The 21743-nt window shown below is 54.8% G+C and overlaps 7 protein-coding genes across 7 annotated transcripts; 3 read left to right on the forward strand and 4 right to left on the reverse strand.

Annotated features, from left to right (window-relative positions):
- Positions 1 to 4977: 4977 nt before the first annotated feature.
- KRP23_1399 (Plant intracellular Ras-group-related LRR protein 4) lies at positions 4978 to 8166 on the forward strand (the record flags this gene model as incomplete). Its single annotated transcript, XM_067884666.1, has 3 exons — positions 4978 to 5054; positions 5139 to 6222; positions 7192 to 8166. The coding sequence occupies 3 exons, from the start codon at positions 4978 to 4980 to the stop codon at positions 8164 to 8166; spliced, it is 2136 nt and encodes a 711-aa protein (XP_067751972.1).
- A 47-nt stretch (positions 8167 to 8213) lies between these two features.
- On the reverse strand, positions 8214 to 9875 carry KRP23_1400 (uncharacterized protein; the record flags this gene model as incomplete). Its single annotated transcript, XM_067884677.1, has 1 exon — positions 8214 to 9875. One exon carries the CDS (start codon positions 9873 to 9875, stop codon positions 8214 to 8216), a length of 1662 nt encoding a protein of 553 aa, XP_067751973.1.
- Positions 9876 to 10024: 149 nt separating this feature from the next.
- KRP23_1401 (uncharacterized protein) lies at positions 10025 to 10964 on the forward strand (the record flags this gene model as incomplete). Its single annotated transcript, XM_067884688.1, has 4 exons — positions 10025 to 10502; positions 10559 to 10655; positions 10720 to 10828; positions 10932 to 10964. 4 exons carry the CDS (start codon positions 10025 to 10027, stop codon positions 10962 to 10964), a joined length of 717 nt encoding a protein of 238 aa, XP_067751974.1.
- Positions 10965 to 11134: 170 nt separating this feature from the next.
- KRP23_1402 (Poly(A) RNA polymerase cid14) lies at positions 11135 to 16701 on the reverse strand (the record flags this gene model as incomplete). The annotated part of the gene is made up of 6 exons (XM_067884700.1): positions 11135 to 13507; positions 13573 to 14079; positions 15037 to 15777; positions 15885 to 15938; positions 16021 to 16318; positions 16379 to 16701. The coding sequence occupies 6 exons, from the start codon at positions 16699 to 16701 to the stop codon at positions 11135 to 11137; spliced, it is 4296 nt and encodes a 1431-aa protein (XP_067751975.1).
- A 162-nt stretch (positions 16702 to 16863) lies between these two features.
- On the reverse strand, positions 16864 to 18358 carry KRP23_1403 (Sodium-coupled neutral amino acid transporter 3; the record flags this gene model as incomplete). The annotated part of the gene is made up of 2 exons (XM_067884711.1): positions 16864 to 18053; positions 18139 to 18358. The coding sequence occupies 2 exons, from the start codon at positions 18356 to 18358 to the stop codon at positions 16864 to 16866; spliced, it is 1410 nt and encodes a 469-aa protein (XP_067751976.1).
- Positions 18359 to 18497: 139 nt separating this feature from the next.
- KRP23_1404 (Translation initiation factor IF-2) lies at positions 18498 to 20504 on the reverse strand (the record flags this gene model as incomplete). Its single annotated transcript, XM_067884724.1, has 3 exons — positions 18498 to 18725; positions 18805 to 19075; positions 19147 to 20504. The coding sequence occupies 3 exons, from the start codon at positions 20502 to 20504 to the stop codon at positions 18498 to 18500; spliced, it is 1857 nt and encodes a 618-aa protein (XP_067751977.1).
- Positions 20505 to 20622: 118 nt separating this feature from the next.
- KRP23_1405 (Protein dif-1) lies at positions 20623 to 21658 on the forward strand (the record flags this gene model as incomplete). Its single annotated transcript, XM_067884736.1, has 3 exons — positions 20623 to 20991; positions 21060 to 21126; positions 21186 to 21658. The coding sequence occupies 3 exons, from the start codon at positions 20623 to 20625 to the stop codon at positions 21656 to 21658; spliced, it is 909 nt and encodes a 302-aa protein (XP_067751978.1).
- Between the last annotated feature and the right edge of the window lie 85 nt (positions 21659 to 21743).

Here is a 21743-nt window from a genome sequence, read left to right on the forward strand (position 1 = left end):
GATGTCCGGATTCCACCGGTGCTCCTTGAGCTCGTTGACGGCGAGTATGATACCCTGCGACGCCACATGCTCCAAGAGTTCGTCCGTTACGTTCAGGCTGCTGTCTGCGTAGAACTTGAGCCTGGATGCGTGCACATCGAGTTCATCTTCAGTCACGAGATGCTGCACTCGGAAAGAATGGGAGTCGGCACGGATCACTCGATAGGGACCAATCCAGGTCACTTGGAGTTTGTTTCCGTTCTTCTCGTCGACTCGGGAACGTAAGACAAAGTCACCCACTGCAAAATTTACGAGGTTCTCGCCTCGTTCTCGTTTCTTGTTTAGCAGTCGCTGTTTGAGGCGCTGGTCCTCGACCTTACAGTGCATCTCATGCAGACTGTTTCGGAGGTCGGTCAGGTAGCTGTCGATCTGCTGACTGGGTGGAACTTGCTGTAGCTCATTGCTGTTAGGCAAGTAAAATTCGGAGAGAGGCGTGGGGCACTGCAGACCAGTAAACAGTTCCACAGGTGCTCGATTGCCTAAGGAGGGCACGGCCGTATGATTCAGGTTAGACTGGATGATCGGCACCAGATATACCCAATCCTTGTAGCTGATCTTGTAGGACAAAATCATTGCTCTCACCACTTGTAGGATATCGCGATTCACTCGTTCAATCGACCCGTTCACCCACGGGCTGTACGCAGGCGTGAACGTTTGCTGGGTGCGTAGGCGGCGACTCAGCTCGGCGACCACTTCATTCTTGAAATGGGTGCCGTTGTCGGAGACCCATACTGGTGGGATTCCGAACCGGGAATGCCAGGCCAGTAAAGCTTCGACCACCACTGTGCTGTCGGCTGTGTCGGCCACAACCAGCTCGCAGTAATGGCTCACGTGGTCTTTCAAAACGAGAAGGTACTTGCTGTTTCCGTAGCTGTCGCCCATGTATAAGTAGTCGTAATGCAAAACACCATTGCGCGTGCTGCACTCAATTACTTCACTCCACGGTCTGGGGATAATTTTCCCCCCTCGAGAATGCAGACACAGCAGGCATCCTTTGACGAAGTTCGACACGATGGTGGAGATGTGTTCGATGGAGAAAAGTCGCTTGAGGTGGGCAATCATTGCATGCTGACCGCGGTGGCCTTGAGCACCACAATGCGCCACGACGCACAAGCGTTGGATCAGGTCCGTAGCCGCGGCGGGTACCCAAATCCGTTGGTTAAGTAAAAGTAGTCCGTCAGCAGTCCGATCAACAGGGGCCGGAGGCTGATGGCGAGATTGTTCGTCCGATAGTTCGTCGAGCGTCGGCCAAACGAAATGGTCGTCATCCAAAGGCCGCAACGCAGACACGGTTGGCAAAACTACCGCAGTTTGGCTGCGGAAAGTTTTCAATCGGTGAGAAAGTATGGTAGGTGTATGATTTCCTGCCCAACGAGAAATCATGTCGGCCCATACGTTGTCTGGTCCAGGAACGTGTTCGATCACGTAACGATAGTTCATCAGCTTCATGGCCCAACGGAGCAGCTTTCCCCGCACATGCTTCTTCACACTCTCATGAGGTGCGAAGACATGGATCAGGTTGCGGTGGTCACAGTACATTCGAAATGGCTGAGGCCGTAGGAGTAGGTAGTCGAGCTTATCACATGCGATGACAATTGGGAAAGCTTCTTTCTCAATGACAGTCCAGTTGAGTTGACTGCCTGAGAAAGTCCCGCTCATGCAGTTGAGAAGTCGGTGTTGCTGCTCGGTGGCGGGCTTCTTCGGATCGAAGTCCTTCACCTGGGTCACAATTAGAGCCCAGCCCACATCGGACGCATCTGTAAATAGACACGTAGTGGCCTGGTCGTCAGGAAAATCGAGAGTGGCCGACGAGGCAATCATATCTTTGACTTGATCGAAAGACGCACGTTCTTCCTGATCGAGCTCGATGTCGATCCCTGCTGCAGCCCGGCGAGTTCGCTTGGTGCTGGCCAGAGCGGCGTCGAGTTTTTTCTGCAGAGGAGCGACGTGGCGGGCATAGTCGACGACGGATTCGCGCATCCAGTTAACGGCACATACGAATTGTTGTAATTCACCTGCTGTATGGGGGTATGGCATTGACCGTAACGTGTTGATACGTTTTGGGTCATGTCGAACTCCTTGACCATCGATCACCCGACCGCACCATGTGACTTGGGTCTGGTACAAACTGGATTTCTTCACACTCAATTTGAGCCCAAATTCGTTGAGTAGCGAGAAAAGGTCAGCCAGCTTGGCGAGGTAAGTGTTGATGTCTTTCGCATATAGAAGCAGGTCGTCTATCCAGATCAGGAGGTGTTCGTAGAGAAGGCTAGCGAAACATGTCTCCATTGTTTTCTGGAAGTAGATTGCAGCATCGCTGCAACCTTGAGGTACACGGCGAGGAGTGAAAATCTTCTCGTCCGTCATGTACGAAAGGTATTCCTGACAAAGTTCAGCGAGTGGCAACTGCCAGAAACCCTTGAGAAAATCGAAAAGTCCAAAATGATTCATTCCACGTGCATGTTCCATGACCAACGATAATATCGGCATTACCGCAGCCATAACTTCAGTCCGCTCGTTGAGAGCACGATAATCCGTTGTTTGACGAAGGTCCATCAGGTCCGTCGACTTCTTTACCGGAAGGACGGGGCTCGACCAACGACTGTCAGGGTTCTCATAGACCAATCCTAATTCCACAAGACGAGTGTTAAATTCTCGGAGGAATTGGCGAATGTGCGGCGGATATTTGCGGGGCTTACACTTGGTTGGGCGAGCCCCATCCTGCAGACGCACTTCGAGTGGTGGAACTTTAGCTGGCGGGTCCGCTCGTAATTCCAGTCGCCACACATCATAGGCGTGAGCAATGGTGCGGAGTTGTTCGACCTTATCGGCAGGGAAACCATTCTCCACAGCACGGGCAATCAGGCATTCCACCGCAGTAAAAATGTCATCATCACTTGGTTGCGTGGCCGTCGACACCGGTGGGTCATCAGCTTCGAGTTCGATCGGGTCGCCACACGTTTCGTCGTCACCTCGATCAGCGAGTTGCTCGAGTTGTCGGTCCACGTCAATTCCAAGTGTCATTAGTAAGTCATTCCCTATAATAAACTCATCATCATCCACGTCAGCAATCAAAACATCCACAGCGTTCATCGGTTCAACGGGTCCCGCTGCGGTGTGAATCAATAGGTGGAGTCTTGCCTTCTTGTCGGCAGTCACTTGCACAGAACCGAAAGTCTGGTTCCGTACAGGGATGTCAAGTTCTTCGGGTTGGACGCTTGGGTCCAAAGCTTGGAGCTGTTCCCAGTGAGAGCGGCCAATCACTGTGTGATCTGAGCCACTGTCAGCACAGTATGGGAGCTCCAAAGCTCCATTCAGCGTCACCAGGCGTTCGGTGTCGGGTAGCAATTCGCCGAGTCGCTTAATACGGGCCTTTTTCGCGGCGAAAGCCTCTCGCATGCGTTCACGTAGCTCAGCTTTCTCCTTTTCCGTCGCCTTGGTGCATTCACGAAGCCAATGCATTTCCTTGCACTTGGGGCACGGACTGGGTGGTGGCCTACTCGAGATCGACTGCGGCCTATGATCAGCCTGTGCAGTCGGAGCACCGGTCTTGGACTTGTTCTCCGCCACCGTAGCCATCCCACGTTTGTTGGTCCAAGTCCGCTTCTTGTCCTTGGGCTTCGATGTCTTCTGGGTGTCGTTGTCACGTCCAGAAGTAGTGTCGCGCTTCCTGGTTCGTTGGAACTGGCGCTCATGTTCTTTCGCCTTGTCGACGATCAGCTCGAACAACAGCCTTGGATTGGATGCTGCCGGCTTGTGGGTGTAGCGTAGACATTGCTTCACCTCAGATTTCAAAGTCGCCGGATGGAGAGAGGCAGCTAGGCGCTTGCACTTCTCCCTGGCCCCGTCACTGCCCTCAAAACAATTCATCAAGCCGTTCTCGCGCATGATGATGCCGAAATGGTTGAAGTAGTCGAGAACGCGTGCATCGACGTCGCTCTCCGTCATGTTCATCCGGAGTTGGCTTCTAAAGAGAGCCTTGATGTCGGGCAACGTGTCGTTCTTCACGTTTGAAATGATGTTGCTGATCTCGGCGATCAGCATGCCTTCAGTCACATCCACCGATGCCAGGTTGAGCCGAAGTTCGCAAAACGTGTCTAGCAGGTCGGGGTCAAATGACTCGATGATAGGCAGAACCACAGCCTCGTACACTTCGCCACTCACGCGGCAACGTGCGCGCAGCTTGGCCTCGTACTCGCGTCGCTCCTTTTTCCACAGTGTGAGCGCCTCGTGGGAGATGCTCTTGATCTCTGGCGGTACGATAGGCGTAAACAGTGGGGTCGAACCAGATGAAATCGCCATCGTGATTCGTTGAGCTCGGAGTTGGAGAGTTGTCTTCTAGTCGTAGTTGTCCTCTTGGCGCAGAGAGTTGGACTTGCACCGAAGAGTGGCAATTCTTCTACTAAAGAATTCTTTGTAGTGTTTCCCGGGTTGTAGTACCAACTTGTAACACACGACGATGCGGGAGCCACCCCGCACGGAACTAAGCCGAGTGTATTGAGCTAGTAGCTAGATGGAAGATTGAGAAGTGAGGTCCAGGTCTGATGGTAACCAGCCCTTCGCTCTGGTCTACTTCGGTCAGCTTGATCCAAGGGCGTCCCCATGGAGCTGACGAAGTAAGAGCCGGAATGTAGTGGACAGGGTCCTAGATGCAACATGCACTTCGACATACTAAGTTCCTCATGTAGACCGGGTCAGGCACTGAAAGCCAGACCGGTTTGAAATATCTAAAACATGGCGACCCATTGTCTGAGGCTGGCGGCCGTCAGACACATCTGGGTTAGCTGTGATGTCTGTGATCACATACTGGCGTAGCTCGTCCGCAGGCGTGGTGACACCAAGGTGAAATCCCTGGCATCCACTACATAGGCTTATGAACGTAAAGGCTCCAGTGGTGTGCGGTCATCTCACTTGGGTCTTTGTGTAGAGTACAAGCAAATGCTGGCATACATGAAGGTGAATTTACTGGAGTCGAAAGCTAAGCGCTTCTTCGAGCTGGTTGACGACCAAAACAAGTACGTGGGTCTACTTTATCTGTGCTGCGCCTTCAACACTTCTGGTCGTACAGACTAATTCACTGCCATGTGACGTTATTACAGAGGCTGCATTGATGAGCGCGAGTTTGTCATCGCGATGTATATCACGAACTACTTGCGCGCACATCAAAAGAAGTCGAAACGAGAGGGTGTCAAGGCTGTTGATACCCCGCAAGCTTTGTCACCGATCGACGTATTTCATCAATTAGACGGTGACCGAGACGAGTTGCTGAACGCATTTGAGTACGAAAAAGCATTAGAGTTACTTGGAATTTCTTTCAGCACTAAGCGTGCTCGAAAGAATGCACGCGCCAAGATGCCAAAGTCTGCAGTGATGTCGCTAGAACAGTTCAAACATGCGTGGGTTGAACTGGTCGATGTACGTGCCGAGCTGCAGAAACGACATGTTGAGGGGTTTAATGGAATGCTCAACCAGAAGAAGAGCAAACGAGTCTTGGAGCAAATGCAGAATGCACTTCTGGATGACGTACATCGAGAAGAGCAGGAAGAGTTACGTGCCGCACTTCAAGCAAAGGAAGATGTGGTCTGCCTTGAAAAAGAGCGACGCGCAGCTGAGCAAGAAGAGTCACGACGATTGTTTCAGCAACAACGACATGCTGCTACGTCAAATCGAACCAAGGAGGCACTCCGCGAACGTCAAGAAAAAATAGACCGCAAGAAGGAGCGCGTGATTAAGGACCGACAAGCTCGAGAAGAGCGACGATTACTGGATCGAGCTGAAGTCGAGGCCGAAAAACGCGTGATCCATGAGCGTGAAGTTGTTCAGGATCTTATGATGTCAAAAATGGAGCGCATTATCCGTCGTAAAGCACAATATGGTGATGATATTGTGGATTTACGAGGTCGAGGACTGAAAGAGCTTCCATACGATTTGTACCATGGCCGAGACGCTCTTGCCTCACTCTCGAGCTTGCTTATCCTCGACTTGGCGCGCAACCAGCTCCAAAGCCTCCCGGAAGCCATTTTCACGCATTTATTTTCTCTGCAATCGTTGGATATCAGTGACAACGAATTGAGCTCCTTACCGGAAGAAATTGGTGAAGCACGTGATCTACAGTTGCTTGATGCCCGCAGCAATCGGTTAACTGGAACCCCAGTAAGTCTGACAAATCTCCATGAGTTGCGGGTACTACATCTAGCGTACAATCGTTTAGTGAGATTTGGAGACAATTGTGATGGCCTTCGTTCACTCGAGGAGCTCAATTTGACGAGCAACGCACTGGAAGTACTAGCTGACGGAATTGGCGATGCACTTGCGAAGCTGGTGCGTCTCAGCCTACGAGGAAATCCATTTCTCAAACGACTTCCCAACAGTTTACAGCAACTACGGCACTTAAGCATATGGGACCTCAGCGCTTGCGATCAAAAGCGGTTGGGCAAAGACGTCTTCGGCTCACGACTACAGAACTTACGCAGCCTTGACGTGTCGTTTAATGCTCTCTCTACACTGCCGGACGGAATAGGTAGAATAACCAAGCTTCAGGAGCTGAATTTCAAGTCAAATGCCCTCGGATCACTACCTGCAGCAGTAGGCAATCTCGCCGAGTTGGTTGTTCTGAATGGAGAGAATAATGCGCTTCAGTGGCTTCCGTCAGGATGTGGAGAACAATTGGGTCTACTGGAGGTGCTGAAGTTGTCGCACAATTGTATTGCTGAGCTACCTGCTACGTTAGGATTGCTGCGTTCCTTACGCACACTACACCTCTCAAATAATCGTCTCAGTGCCCTCCCTCTTGAGCTGGGCGCGTTGACTAACCTTCGCGAAATGGATGTATCATGGAATCAACTCTCAAGTATCCCCGAAGAACTCGGGTGTCTAGAGTCACTAACGACACTTGATCTCTCTCACAATCGGCTAGTGAAATTTCCTGAAACAATCGCGATGCTGAAGCGCCTAGCACGCCTACTTTGCTCGCACAATTTACTGACAACTCCACTTGAATTTGGTATTCGACATTTGACAACCTTGCATTACGTGGACCTGGCACAAAACAAACTTGTAGAACTGGAGCCGTGCCTTTATGAGCTACCGGAACTAGAAGTACTGAACCTGAATGGAAACAAGATAACAATGCTACCTCGTGAAATGACGCAGCACTGTGTGGCACTTCGAAAACTGGACCTGTACAACAATCGTCTTCGTGCACTTCCCTTGGAACTGGCCGACAGACTTCTCGCACAGCTCGAGGTATTCTCAATCGGTCGCAATGCACTGACGCTTCTTCCAGAGAAGACGAGCAGCACTTGGAAGCTGAAAGACCAGTACCAAACTAGCTTTACAAACGGCTATACACCCGTTGAAACCAAGGCGTGGGTTGCTGATCTAAGAGTTTGCTACCCGGTGTTTGTACAAGTCTGGGAGGAAGTCGTGGCCGATAGACACGCTTGTGAATCTCTGCCAATGATGGATGAAAAAGCGCCAACTAGTTCCTGGGAAGTAGGAGGTGTTTTGGTAACGAGTGATGAGTTTTGTAAGCGTGTAGAAGCCGCTATGAAAGCCACCACGGGTGACGATAGTGAAATACCTGGATCGTGGCAGCCTCGCTACGAGCGACTTGCTCGTCACTACTTCTACGAGTTCAAGCATGTCGGCCACACTATCGTGTTCGATGCATCCACTCAGCGTCAGGTTGCTACGCAAAATACAGAAGTTGCTACGGAGCTGCAGCGTCAACGTTTCGAGCGCGCAGACTTGGCCATTAATGAGTGCAATCAGACCCGAGCTCGATTGGAAGCCGTCTACTATGCAGGTAAAAATGTCTTGGTCTCGGCTACCGAGAAAGCTCACGAAAGACGAGCTGACCACGAAAAAAAACTACTGGAACATGCTCGACGTGATGCACAGACGATAAATGCATCCGTCAAGGCGCAGATAGAGTTTGCGATACAACGGCACGAAGAAGCCAAGCGTACTCAACGTGCAAAGTTTGCGGATGAAATGAAGCGGCTTGCCCGGGAGCGTTTACAGACAAAGCAGCAGTACCGGAACCCTCAAGGTAAAAGCAGCAGTCGGAGAATCGTGGCAGCATTAGAAGGCGAGGACAGGGAAGCGAGAAATGATGTAACATAAGTGATTAACGAAATGGTGAGCGTACTAGCCGAGCGACTGTCCTAGTCTTAGGCATCGTCACTCGCCGCGGCTGCTTCCGCTGCCGCCGCTGCAGCTTCGTCTTCTGCCTGCTGCGCCTGCTCTGCCATTGCAGTAACGTTCTCAGCGCGTGCAACTACAGCGAGACCCCACACATAGAAGCACGAGGCCACGGGGCTTGCGGAATCAATATCGACCTTGGAGATTTCGGTAAGTGCTTGCTTGGCCTGAGAGACAACAGCAGCGTTTGCTGACAGAGCATTCCGAATAGCACGAAGGCCAGTAGCGCTCGCGCTGTCTGCTTCTGCCAAGCTCCCCATTGTCGATAGCGACGTCTCAAAGGCGTTCAGGCACGCTTTCAGCATAGCCTCTCCAAGAAGCGGAGAAATTTTGTCCCAACTTGGCTGATTCGTAGCAGGGTTGTACAGCTCTCGTTTCGAATACCCAAGAAGCTCGAGTGCGATTGCGAAGGTGGTCAATACCAGCGGCTTAAAAGGCACAACTCGAATGGACACGAGCGCCAAGGTTGGAATGTGTGACACCAGCAGCGTTGTCAAAAACGCTAGGCGCAGCTCAGCCTCCTTTGCAGCACGTTGCTGCTGAGCCGCTTCACTCAGCTCTTCACCTTCTGCAGGAGCTGGTAGCTGGGTAGCTAGGGTTTCTTCCTGGACAGCTACTTGTGCCGCGAACGCCACCAAGAACTCGCGCAATAGTGGCTCATCACTGGAAACACGTCGCTCATAATCCTTCATGTACAACGAGCGTTCTTTCTCTTCAAGCGTGGTGAGAAACATCTCCGTAGCGTGACGGAATCGGTCAATCTCCTTCTTGGTGAACGCCCGTGCCTGACCCATGGTGTCGATCGAGAAGACGAGCCACTGCTCCAGGACATTCGGTTCCTCTGGGTTACTCTCGTTGAGCACGTCGGCGTGCAAGTAGCTTTTGTACTGACCTGCGCGCGTGAGAAGGGCTCCCAGCTTGGGCACTCCGAAGAACTTGACTCTCGGCTCACGAAGCACATTTTCCACGTGCACAAACTTGGGTGGGGCGGCTGGGAGTGGATTCCCCTCGGCGTCAACTGCAGGATTCCCATCTTCCCCGACAGGCGTGACCTCCTTAAAGACGTCAAATACGACGCCAACACCACGACGGACTTCTTCTTCATCTCCGTCCGTTTGTTGCGTCACGAACTTGTCGACGACACTCGACTTTGAATTCTTGGAGCTCGCCACGAAATGGACGGCGTTGTTCCCCTGCGGGTCCACACACTTGCGACCAACGTACGCTTCTTCGGCATCCAGCGTCGAGCAGATCCATTCGAGGAACCTCTGAAACACCATCGCCACGCTCGGTTCACTGTGTAGCCCCATTGTGACTTGTTTCTCCTCCTCCAGTAGCTGCTCCCACGCCAATTGCTGCTGCTGATGGTCCGACGCCCCTTCCGCCACCCCCACCAAATGCTGCCGTGCATTTTCTAAAGGAGACGCAAACCCAGACCTCTGCTGCTGTTCCTTCCGCTTCTGGAGCTCTTGCTGCGTCTCCACGTTGGCTACGTGCTTGAGCAGGTAGTTGCCCAGAAAGTCGACGGGGTCCTCAGGTTGCAGAATCGCCAGCTGCGCCATCGCCTCCGTCAGCGGCGCGCCCACCGCCGCGCGCAGATACGCATGGTCCAGCTCGAAGTTGCTCGCCATCCCGCACCTGATGCAGAAGATCGATGCAACACGAAAAGACGCGTCGCTTCGTGTCTTTTCGGAAAAGTACCAGTTTTCTGCGGGTCGTAACGTACCCCACCAATTGCGGGAAACTACCGTGCCTATTCCCGCCACTTTTCAAATTCGCCATGGCGGACCCTCTCATCGCGCCGTTCGCCGAGCTATGCGGGGCACTGCGCGGCCTCCAGACGCAGGTGGAGCAGCTGGCGCGCGTGCACGAGGCGGTGGACGACTTTAACTCGGCGTTCGGCGCCTTCCAGGGGGCCATGGCGCTGCACGCGTCGTGTCTGACGTACCCCAGGACGGCGCCTCCCACACGCCGCAACTCGCTGCCGAGGGGCAAGCAGACGCCGGCAGGGACCGTCATCGCGCCACCCAGTGGCTCCCAGACGTCGCCTATTGAGATCGGCGTCCAGATGATGCGCGACGCGTCGTCGGCGCCCAAGAACAAGGCTCCAAGCAAGGCTAAGGGCAATGGGAAGGCGAATGGAGAAAAGAAGGCGGTGGCTGTCGGGACCAAGAGACGTGGGAAGGAGCCACAAAACAATAGCAGGAAGAGACGCAAACCGCTCAAGGCCACGCAACCGGCGTGGACGTGGGAGCGCCGTACGTGGTGGAGGTTGAGAGGTGGGAGGACGGGGACTGACTGGTAATTGCTGCAGATATTCGAGAGAAGATCCCGCGCAAGTATCAAAGCCCCGCGGAGCTCAAGAAGCTCGAGAACATTGTGCTCTACCTCAAGAACCGACACTGCGCCATGTATGACAAGTGTTGCGCTTTGTACGGGGGTGGCTGTTATTGCTAACATGTTGGGTTTGGACAGTTCTATCACCGATCTGGTCAAGCACAGCGGGCTGCCTGTGATCCGGTGCAAGGAGATCCTGCAGACGCTGATGAAGCTCGACATCGTCCAACGCGAACGCGAAAAATCGGTACGCTTTGTGCACTTGGCGATTGCTGTGGGTGCTCTTTCTGTGGAGCAGCCAGCAGATGCTATACTATGGAACTCACAGGTTGCTTTGTTGCCACGTCCAGGGTTTCGTCTACAGTTTCGGCTCTTCCAACTAGCCCCCGCGAGCTTATCACAATGCGCGGCTTGCTCTATTTCGTTGCCAGTGGATGCGGTGCTGGGCAAGGGGCTTCAACTTGCGTCTTCATATCGCGCTGATGCCGTATTTATCCAATTTTCGACTTGAAATGCGTCAAGTTCTCGCTTGATCATCCGGTTGCTGCTTTCTTCACTTCAGCTCGGAGTCGTCTTTTGTCTCCCATCGTTCGTTGATGCTCTCTTCCAGTGCCATATCGTCTCGTGAAAACCGTGGCGGCCGAGTCAACGCTAGAGGTGACGTCTCGGGAGTTTTGTGCACACCCACGCCATTTGTGCCTCCACCATCCCGCACAACATCCGCAAAGCTCAATGACAAGCTCATGGACCGTTCGCTGTTCTTCCGGCTCAGGACTTTTGCAGTATGCTGGCCGTGGATCTGCTTCAGAGAAGATTGTCGCTGCGGCTGCCGACCGTGCTCCGTGAAGCCCTGACGAAGGAGCCGCGCTTGCACTTGGGAGTGACTGTCGCCATTATGGTTCTGCGGAACAAGCCGCGGACTACCTACGTGTCTTTTCCTTGAGCGATCGTGATGACTTGCTGTTGACGTTGCAGAGCGTGTTGTTAGCTTCTCACTCTCGCTCTCGCTGTGTCGCCTCGAGCCTGGCTCATTTCGGTAGGCGCTCACACTACGCGGCTGCACGTTTCCCACGTGATGGTATGCTGGTTGCGGTGGCTGGTGGTGGTGATGATGGTGATACGCGTACTGCTGCTGCTGGTTGTAGGGGTGGAACACATACGGGTGTTCCACAGCACCGATGTACGGCGTGACTCCAACCGTTGCAGAGGTAGCAGCGTCAGGCTTTGCATTCACAGGTGCGCATGGACCCAACACGGCCCGTAAGATGTTGTCGGGATGGAGCCCAACACCAGCCACTAACCCCATGCGGTTCTCTGCTATCACCATAGGATCTCGTGATGCAGCAAGTAGAGCAAGATGAGCAGCCGAGAATGCGCGCCGAATCTGCATGATACGGAAGCAGTTCCTCCCCACGTTGTTGCTTGGGCACAGTGGGTCCTCGATAAACACCGGGTCAAACTTGTGTGGGTCATACGTCTGCTGCTGTAGCTGCTGGTAGTCCAAGAGACCTGTTGCGGCGCCCATCCCATCCAGCACCCGGGAAGCTGGTAGATCCAACGATGAGCGATAGCCGTACCGCCGCAATCCTTGAGCACTGGCTGCCTCAGCATTCGGTGACAGAGACTGCATGTGAGGCTGCGGGGGCATTTGCCAGTGCTGGGCATAGCCATATTGACTGGTTCGATCATCGACTGCGGCGTCATCTGCTGCATATTGCTGGTACGGCTGAGGTTGATGGTGCGGGTCGCCCATGCCTGACGCAAGCCCTCCCGCCATAAAGGTGCTTTCACGATTCAGAAAGCAACGAGACGCAACACTGATGCCTGTGGTGCGCGGGTCGAAGCGGTTGCCGTAAAATTCCAAAAAACCCATGAGCATAAGGCCGAAGTCCGCCACACCAGCCTGCACAGTCGAAAGGCTGTGCTGAACAGCGAGAGATGCATTGGCAAAACCATTCGGCATTGTGTCGCTGTGTTCCTGGAGGTAGCGCGCCACCAGCAGCAACAGCGCGTATGAGGAAAGCCCACCTGAATAAGCAACTGCCAAGCCGCGTTCAATGGCGAAGCTTTTCAAAACAAGCATCATTGGTGCTAGCGGTGGGAACTCGTGCAGCAGCGCAAGTACCACATCGTTCGTAGCCAGACCATTATGACCAGGACCTTCGAACGAGATATCGAGCCTCACGTTATACGGCGGGGCTGTGAGCAACGTGATAATTGGGACGGCAGCATGGGGGAGTGTCTTGACGGAGTCGCGCACAACCCAGGGCTCTTGCTTCAACTTGCGCGCAAGATTCTGCTGCCACGTCTCCTTAATGGCATTTCGGCCTTCCAGCACTCCGGCAGCATCAGCGGGTGCATCACGACGCACTTTCGGCAGGCAGATCACGAGGTCCACATCACTTGACGGGAGAACAAGCCGCGTTACATGCGACCCGTACGGTCGCACCTGAGCACGAGGCCATAGCGATTGCACTGTGGCCGTGCACAATCGTTGGGTGGCAAGCTGGGCAGGAAGGCGAGCATCACTGTCTGCTTGCAGCTGCGCAGCGAACTCGCACAGGTCCCAGTGCAGCTTGCTTCGTGGTGGAAGCACTGACAGTGGAACCGATACGAACGGACCCATCACGGAGTTCGTTGTCGCGTAAGGCTCTGGAAATGGAGGTGCTGCTGTAGGTGAGCTATCAACCTGCTGATCCAGAGATGATGGAGCTGGCGAAAACGGAGCTGGAGGGGAGCTACAGGAGCTGGCATTGCCTAAAGACGAGTCGTCCAACCCACCCGTATTCGCAGCAATGGAGGCTTGCTGGAGTTGTAGCCCTTGGATATCGTTTTCGATGTTGTGCAGTTGCGCCGTCAATGTATTCACAGTTTGCTTCAGTGTGGTGATTTCCGACGTTGCAGTGGCAGCTTGCTCATCCATGACCTACAGTTAAAAACATCAAGTAAATAAACCGTGCAGGGTATGTGCTGTCCTAAGCGCCCACCCACCTTGGTCTTCTCAGCAAGCTTTTCCTCCAGCTGAGTAATCCGCTCCAAAGCAACAGTGATTTTGGCGAGTGCATCGCTATCAGCGGGTTGGACTGGTGACTTTACCTCTGGAGGTGCGCAATGGTGCTCGCATTGACGAGCATCGCTGAGGTTATTGCTATCTGCTTCTTCGCGTTCCTCGGGTGCCTCGCTGCCTTTACTTTGAAGGCTAGCAGCGCGGTGACACGCGCACTTACAGCAGTGAGCGCATTCTGTCCATGCATCTCCCTTTGCCGATGTCCCACATAAACCCGCGCGCCCTTCTCTGCGAGTATCATGCTCTTCAGCGGTTTCCTCTTCGTCTTCCTCACGGGCATAGTTGAATGGCCATGGGCGTCGACGACGTTTAAGAGCGCGTTGGCGGTCGAAGAAACCTCCTTCACGATACAAAAAATCAGACTCGGTATCGCTATCTGCAGCGCTCAAACTACCGTCACCATGCTCTCGTATGGACGCGACAGTCAAATTCTGCCTCTCATGATCAGGCACTTGACCAGAACCGCGCCGGCTCGTATCCATCCCAGCTATCTTGGAGAACGAGGCCAGCGAATATTTTTTCGTCGACCCCGATAACCTCGCATTCGCAAAACGAGACGAAGCCGAGGAAGTTGAAGAGGAAGATGACGGTGGGGGAGGTGGGTCTAAGCCTGTGGCATCGGGAGTAGTTGACGGACCACTCTTATCCGAAATGCTTGCATCTGGGGCCTTGAACTGCCAATGGTTGAAATGCCAGTCGAGCGCAGGAGTGGGAGAAATGGTACGATGCGCAGAAGTCTGCAACGAGAAGACGGACGGCAGGTACCATTCGAAGTTCGACGCTGAAGACACGGACGTCTCGTGAGCCGCAGTTCCGGAGGTTTCTGGAGATACTTGGTTTCCTTCATGGCCATCATCATCGCAATCAATGCTTCGGCGGCGTGGACGAGGTGGCTGCGAATGGTGGTCTCGAGGTGCCAATGACAGGAAAAAAGGATTCGTTGACGAGGAATAGAGCGAATGTGAGCCAAACGTCGGTAGTGGCAGCGCAGACGCTGATGAAATCGAGGAGGCCGCTGTTCCAGTCGAGCCAACGTTTGAGAAGAAACTTAACCGGGGCCCGTCATCATGCGTACTTCCGCTGTCGCTTCCACTATCGAGTGGATGGGGTCTCTCATGCTGAGAGGGAGAGGAGTCTGAACCAGCGGTTGCTGCGCTGTGCTCACCACCATCACCTTCATCACTCACTTGGTGGCGGGGACGTTTTACTGACGCAGTAGAGCCTACCTTGGTAGGTGTTTGGGGCGAGGTAACAGACAAGCGGCTACCGTCAACACAATTTCCGGGTCCCGCTTTCTTTTTCTTCGACTTCTTCTTTTTCCTCTTTTGTCTTGAATGCGCACTATCTGTTGTGCCGTGTTCAGATCTGATGCTCCATCCACCTGGTACCAACTGGTCGTCGTCGATTGCCGAGTCAATTACGTCTCGAAGCACCTCGTCCACACATGCAATTGCCTCTTCTTGTTTCCTGCGGAAGTGGTCTCCTAGCTCACGCAAAACACTAGTAAACCGTGCTTGCTGAGCTGCGCGGTCTTCGCTTTCACGACGTCGCTGTTTCAGCATCTTCTTACGACTTGCACGCCGTCGCTGGGAGTGATTGGTGTTTTTAGCGTTTGGATCGTCAGCAATACTAACGCCTTCGGCCAACGACGAAGTCGAAGTTGCAGCTGCTGATGTAGACACCTCGTCTTCTATTGAGAGTTTTTCACAGAGTAACAACGAGCATTGTTCTTGGAGATGCTCTGCAAGCAACAACTTTATCACTGATGCTTGAGGGAACGCGACCGCATCTTCGAAAGCGCACGTAAAGTATGAATCCACCGATAGGCCTCGACCAGAGCCATGGTTAGCTTGCTGATAAACGTGCAATACACTCATAAGAGCTTCCATGGACGACCGTGCTGCTTGAAATGTTACGGCCTCGGTGGCTCGAGTCGGCACCAATTGTTTCAGATCACGCAGGTGGGCCATTGTTTTAGCACCAAGCAGCTTCAGTGCTGCATGCTGTTGATCAGCATTAGCATTTTCCCATTCGTGTACCAAATACAGCTTGGATGCAAGGCCTCGTAAGGGGATTTTTGCGTTCACATCCTTTGTATGTTGTTTCCAGTACGCCCAAATATTGAGTTCCTAACGAGTTGCATAGTGTACGAGGTCAGATTCTAAGCTACGAAAAATGCAATGCACCTGCACAACCAAAATGGCAATTTCTCCCGCTAGTACTTCGAAGTACGCACAATTTGGTTGGCGAACAGCGCTTGCAGTGAATAGTACCCTTGCTCCTGCAGCCACTGCACACAGACGCACCAGAACACAAGTAAGTCGGTATCTTTTTCCCACTATACATCCACAGCTAATCGCCAAAACTGGCACCTTCGTTTCGCCCCACACGCGATGCTTCAACGCCGTCTCGGACGGACACTCCGCCAGGAACCCTCCACGCGTTATCACCTCCATCACCTCCAAAAGTTCCGCAGCCACTTTTCCCTCTTTCTTCTCCTCCGACTGGAAAAACTCCATGGAGAGCGCCACTGTATCGCACGACTGCAGCGTATTAAGCACGCGCAGGCCTCTCAGCAGGTTCCGACTGTATTTCTCGTATTCTCTCGTATGAAAACTCCCTATGACGTCTCCGTCCGCCGTCCGCACCACTGGCCGCTTCACAAATTTCCTAAGAACTCACAACAATCAGCAAACAACCACTACAAACAACAACAAAAAACAATCCCACCTCGGATTGCTTCTCGGCGGCGTCTTGATCACCACACGCTTGGTCTGAGCTACATTAGTGCCCCCGACTGCCAGTGGGAGCAGCTGGAACTCCTCCACGCGAGAATTACCGCCCCGCGAGCGCGCTGCCATGTGCAGCAGCGTCTTGACGAAGCCCACGTCCTCCACGCAGCACAGAGACGCCAGCTCTTCGCCGTTCAAGCTGCGTAGCCACTTGAGCACCGCATGCTTCTCCCTGCTGCTGCCCCGACGCCTGCGCAGCGTTACCGCCATCTCCCCGAGCGCGCGCACGAGCGCCTCGGCGTCGCTGCTCGTGCCCGCCATGGTTGAATTGGTCAACTGGACGTTTATTTGTTTGGGATTGTTTTAACCAATGGGAGATAGGTACACGTTTAGTTTTAGCCAATGGAAGATGGGTACATAGAAACCCACTTCAACTTGTACTGCTTGTTCATGGGGCTTATACTTTGCAGCTCTTTTGAGCCTTTAGGCGATGAAATGCATTTGGTGCAGCAGACTGAGAGCGCTCACGACGGTCATGACGACGGCCATGAGCGTGGCGATGGCCTGGCTGGATCGGTGGTGCTGCCCGCCGAGACGGAGGATGAAGAACGCCGGGAGCATGAAGCAGATCGTCGGGTTGGTCGTAGCGCCAAGCACGCCGAGCACGGACGCGATGTCGCCCGACCCTAGCGCTACCAGAAGCGCTGCGAGCACGAGAAGCAGCGACAGTCCTGCGTGGCGCACCAGATCCAGTCGACGGTTGGCCAGCAGCGCCTCCCGGATGTTGTCTCGAAGCGTGTGAACGAACAGCGGCACGGTAAGGATGAGGGCGACGCTGAAGCCCAAGCACCCTGCAATCACTGCGCCGTCGCCGTGGTAGTTGTTCTTGAGGAAGTTGGACCGCGTAGCTTCGCCGAAAGTGAGCACCACGAACAAGCCGCACAATGCGTACACGGTCGTCGCGATGCCGATGCTGCGGTTCATGACCTTGTACATCCGTCTGTTGGACCGACGCTTGAGCACCAAGTAGATGGGAAGAACGTTCGGGTGGCAAGTGTACGAGAACACCACGAGCGGCACCGCACGCAGCAAGTGACTAAGGTGCCAGTCGAACAGCGGCAGGTGTCTGAACTGGTATGCGATCGTCGGGGCCAGTCCTTCATGCACAAACTGGAAGTACTTGATCACGATCACCAGCGCCATGAACACGATACATACAATAGAGAAGAGTGACGAGAACCTCAGCGACTCGAGACTGCGCAGCAGCGACAGTGGGAGCACCAGCAGCCCCGTGAGCATCAAGATGAGCGCCTGTCGATCCAGGAAGATGCTCTGACTCGTACTGCCCAAGAACGTCCGCAACGCCAACTGAATCAGCTCTGCACTGCCCACCAGGTAGCCGACGCTCGTGCCGAAGAGGTTCATGCACACTACGAGCTGCGTAAAGCCCGCGAGTTTGCGGCCTCCCGTGGCCGACGCCAAGTCCATGTACGACCGTGCTTGGCCCAGATCCGAGCACTCGAGCAGCAACCGCAGCGTGAAGTTCGTGGCAATTGCTCCTAGTGCAATGAGTGCGATGCCCAGCACCAGTCCTGCTTGTTGCACGGCGTAGGGCAGCGCCAAGACGCCGGCGCCCACTATAGCGACGGTCATCGTGAACATGGAGCCTTTCACTGCATCAAACCATCAACATCATAGTAAGTAAGTGACTGCTATCCGGTATGCAATACGTTCAGGGGGCTGTAGGCATGTAGGCACCTGATCCTGGCTGGACCTTCTCCATTAGGTACGTCTGGAAGAAACCTCCTCGTTTGCCGAGTCGCTGCTGCTGGCGGAAGAAATCGTCCTCGAACACGAGCGTCTCACGCTCCGAGATGAGCTCGAAGTCGTCGGTGAACGGGGCGGCGGGTGCAGCCGCATCGCCCTCCCCCAGCAGACGCGCCGACATGTCGTCCGGGTCGTCCCCGAACGCCATCATGGTGCTCCGACGATCTGAGAATGGGAAGCGTCACTAAGACGGGGAAACGTCACTCATTCGGGGGTAGGCACAAATGGATACATCCTGATCAGGTGAGGTGATCAAAGTCAACTTCACGCAATAGGCACGGCAAGATGTCTTACTCCCTTACTGGATCAAAATCTTGTAACTCCATCTCCTCGAAAGCAGTGATCTCTTCGATCAGCTCGTGAACAGTTGTCCGCAGCACTACACGCACACCTCTCTCTGCTGCTAGCTTCGCCTCGCGGTTGCGCAGCTTCACGTTGAAGCCGAAGATTGGGCACTTGCCATTGATCGCCACGTCAATGTCCTTCGCCGAGATGTTGCCAATACCAAGACGAACAGTCTGCATTGATAACACAGAGAGATCAAGTCAGTGGTCACGAGCCGCACAAAACCTCCTGCTGGTTTCTCTACTATCGTACCGAAATGCCTGACATCTCATCCACAGTGTCTTGGATGCTCGTGAGCGATCCAGCACCGTCGGCTTTCACGACGATGGACTTCGTTTCGATCAGATCATTTTCGTCGATGACACCGTCGTCCTCTTCATCCAACTCATTGTTAGACTCTTCAACATTGCGCGCATCTTGGCCACCTTCTAAGGAATCGGTCGTGGTGTACTCAGCCTCTGTGCCCGTGTGTGCTCCGCTTTCATCTGGCAGGAGACAATCATTGAACTCCAACGCAAGCTCTCTACAATACATGAAACGAGGCAAGTCAGCCATAGGTTACATGCAGCAAAATGCCTGCATGATAGCGCGTACCTTTGCTCGATCACCTGCTTCGCCCGGGCTTCAGGAAGCACGAAGAAGCCGTGCTCGTTTGGTGCGTCCACGTTCTTGGATTTGTTCGAGTACGTGACATCGACAACAGTCCCAGGCAGCGCACACTTCACCTCACGGCCTTCCGCATCGCTCATGCCACGCACAACGCCGTGAATCATGCCAGCGACAAAGTGCTGCTTGGGCGATAACTCGCCCTGCTTGATCAGCACCCGCAACACCGTTCCACGTCCCTTCAACGCTACACTTTCCAGCACAAGTCCCTCAGCGTGCGGCTCGGGTCCGACAAGGGCATCAAGCTTGTGGTCGTCTGCCAGGCCCGTCACCAGCTCCCGAACAGTGTGGCGCAAGTCATCCAGTCCAGCTCCCGTCTTGCCCGAAATCGTCAGCACAGGGCTGTCTTGCAGCGCCACAAACGAGCGCAGCTCATCCACAATGCTATCAACCTGTTCACTACCTGCCTCTCCCAGCAAGTCGACCTTGTTGATGCAAATGACCGCAGGCAGCCCAGCCTCCTCAATGGCACCAATAGACTCCTCCGTCTGCAACAACACGCCCTCATCCGCCGCGACAATCAACAGCACCGCGTCCGCCACCTGCGCTGCGCTCGAGCGCATACGGAAGAAGTGGAAGTGTCCGGGCGTATCCAAGAACGTGGCCTTTAAGTCGGGCGTCAGCGCCGCCTCGCACACGTTGATTTTCTGCGTGATGCCGTTCTTCTCGTACGGCGCGAGCTGCTTCAGTCCCGTGTTCATCTGCTCGCGCAGCGTGTCCATGAGCGTGGTCTTGCCGTGGTCCACGTGGCCCATGACGGCGACCACGGGTTGTCGGACGCCCAGAAAGCGCTCGTCGAAGCCCACCGACGCGTCCGAAAGCTCTGGCTCCACGTCGTCGTACGCCACCTGCATGCCGAACTGCTCAGCCACATCTTGCGCCACGCGGAAGGGCAGCACGATGTGCTTGACGCTGCGGAACTCAGCAGGCGGGTGATTCTTGGCCTTGAGCTGGAACTTGCGGTTGTTCTTGGTCACGACGAGCTTGAGCACCTTGTCCACGGGCTGACGCAGCGCCTTGGCCAGGTCGCGCACACGGATGAAGGCCGGGACAGCCGGTGGCTGGCTACGCGCCTCCAGCACGCGGCGGCGCTGCTCCTCTCGCGCCTGCTCGCGCTCCTGCGCCAGCGACTGCAGCTTGGAGATGCGCGCCATGTGGTCCTTGTGGCGCTTGGCGCCGCCGCGTGCAGTGCGCAGCGAGCGAGCGCCGGGAGGCAGCAGCACATCGCTCGAGGCGCCGGCACGCAGCGCCGAGGCCGCAAGGCGCGGACGCAGCAGACGTAGCATCCGACGTACGTCAGCACCAATTGTTTGGAAGAGACCTACTCTAGGATGAGCCCGTACGCTCCCAACATACAGTTGGTTACCGGTATCTCCTCACTCTTCGTTTTGCACCGGCCTCACCATGCTGGACCCTCGCGAGACCCTGTCGGGCGTCACGGGCGCGTTCTGCTGCGTGTACGCGGGGCTGCCGTTCGAGGTGGTGAAGGTGCGACTGCAGACGCAGGGCAAGACCAACGCGTACAAGGGCGTGACGGACGCCTTCCGCCGCATTGCCACGGAGGAGGGCGTTCTGGCGCTTTGGAAGGGCGCGGTGCCGGCGCTCAGCAGCTCCATCATCGAGAACTCGGTGCTCTTCAGCGCCAACGGCTTCGCCAAGCGCGCGGTGCTGGCGCTGCACGCCAAGCAGCGCGCCGAGCACGAGGGCGAGTACACGCTCACGACGCTAGATGAGGCCTGTATGGGGGCCTTCGCAGGCTGCTTCTCCGCCACGGTACAGCGTGCCTAGCTGCAGGTTAGCGGGGGATTATTGTGACGGCTGACGTGTCGTCTTTTCTGCAGGCCATTACCATGCCGGAGAACATCAAATGCAAGCTGCAGTTCCAGCGCGGCCATTTGGGCGAAGGACGTACGTGAAGTTGAAGTGTTGTTTGCTATGAGGAGGTGGCTGATTGACTGCTTTTGCAGGCTACCACGGCCCGTTGGACTGTTTGGTGAAGGTGGGCAAGGAGGAGGGCATCAGGGGCCTCTTCCGAGGGTACTCGGCGCTACTGCTGCGCGACGTACCGTTCAGCTTCTTCTTCTTCGGGTCGTACCAAGCCTTCACGTCAGGCGCGGCCAAGCTACTGGGCAAGGAGTCCAAGAACGACCTCAACCCGTTGGCCATCCTTGCCAGCGGCGGCCTCGCCGGTGCAACCAGTTGGGGAATCATGTTCCCGGTGGACGTGCTCAAGTCTCGGATGCAGACGGCCAGCTCCTCGGGCCCGCTGTCGCTGCGCGGCGCCTTCCGCGCGGTCTACTCGGAGTTCGGCATCCACGGGTTCTACCGCGGCTGGTCGGCCGCTGTGTTGCGTGCATTCCCAGCCAACGGCTCGCTCTTCCTCGGCGTGGAGATGACACACCGCGTCTTCCGCTATTTCGACGACCGGCGGGCAGACTAGAGCAAGCCCCCGAGTTACCCCAAGCCAAGTATAAATGCAGCTCCAGGATGAATAACTGCTGGTCATGCCGCCGCGCTAGAATAGA

This window comes from Phytophthora ramorum (genome assembly GCF_020800215.1).
Source record: "Phytophthora ramorum isolate Pr-102 chromosome Unknown Phyram_PR-102_s0001, whole genome shotgun sequence".
Lineage (NCBI taxonomy): Eukaryota > Oomycota > Peronosporomycetes > Peronosporales > Peronosporaceae > Phytophthora > Phytophthora ramorum.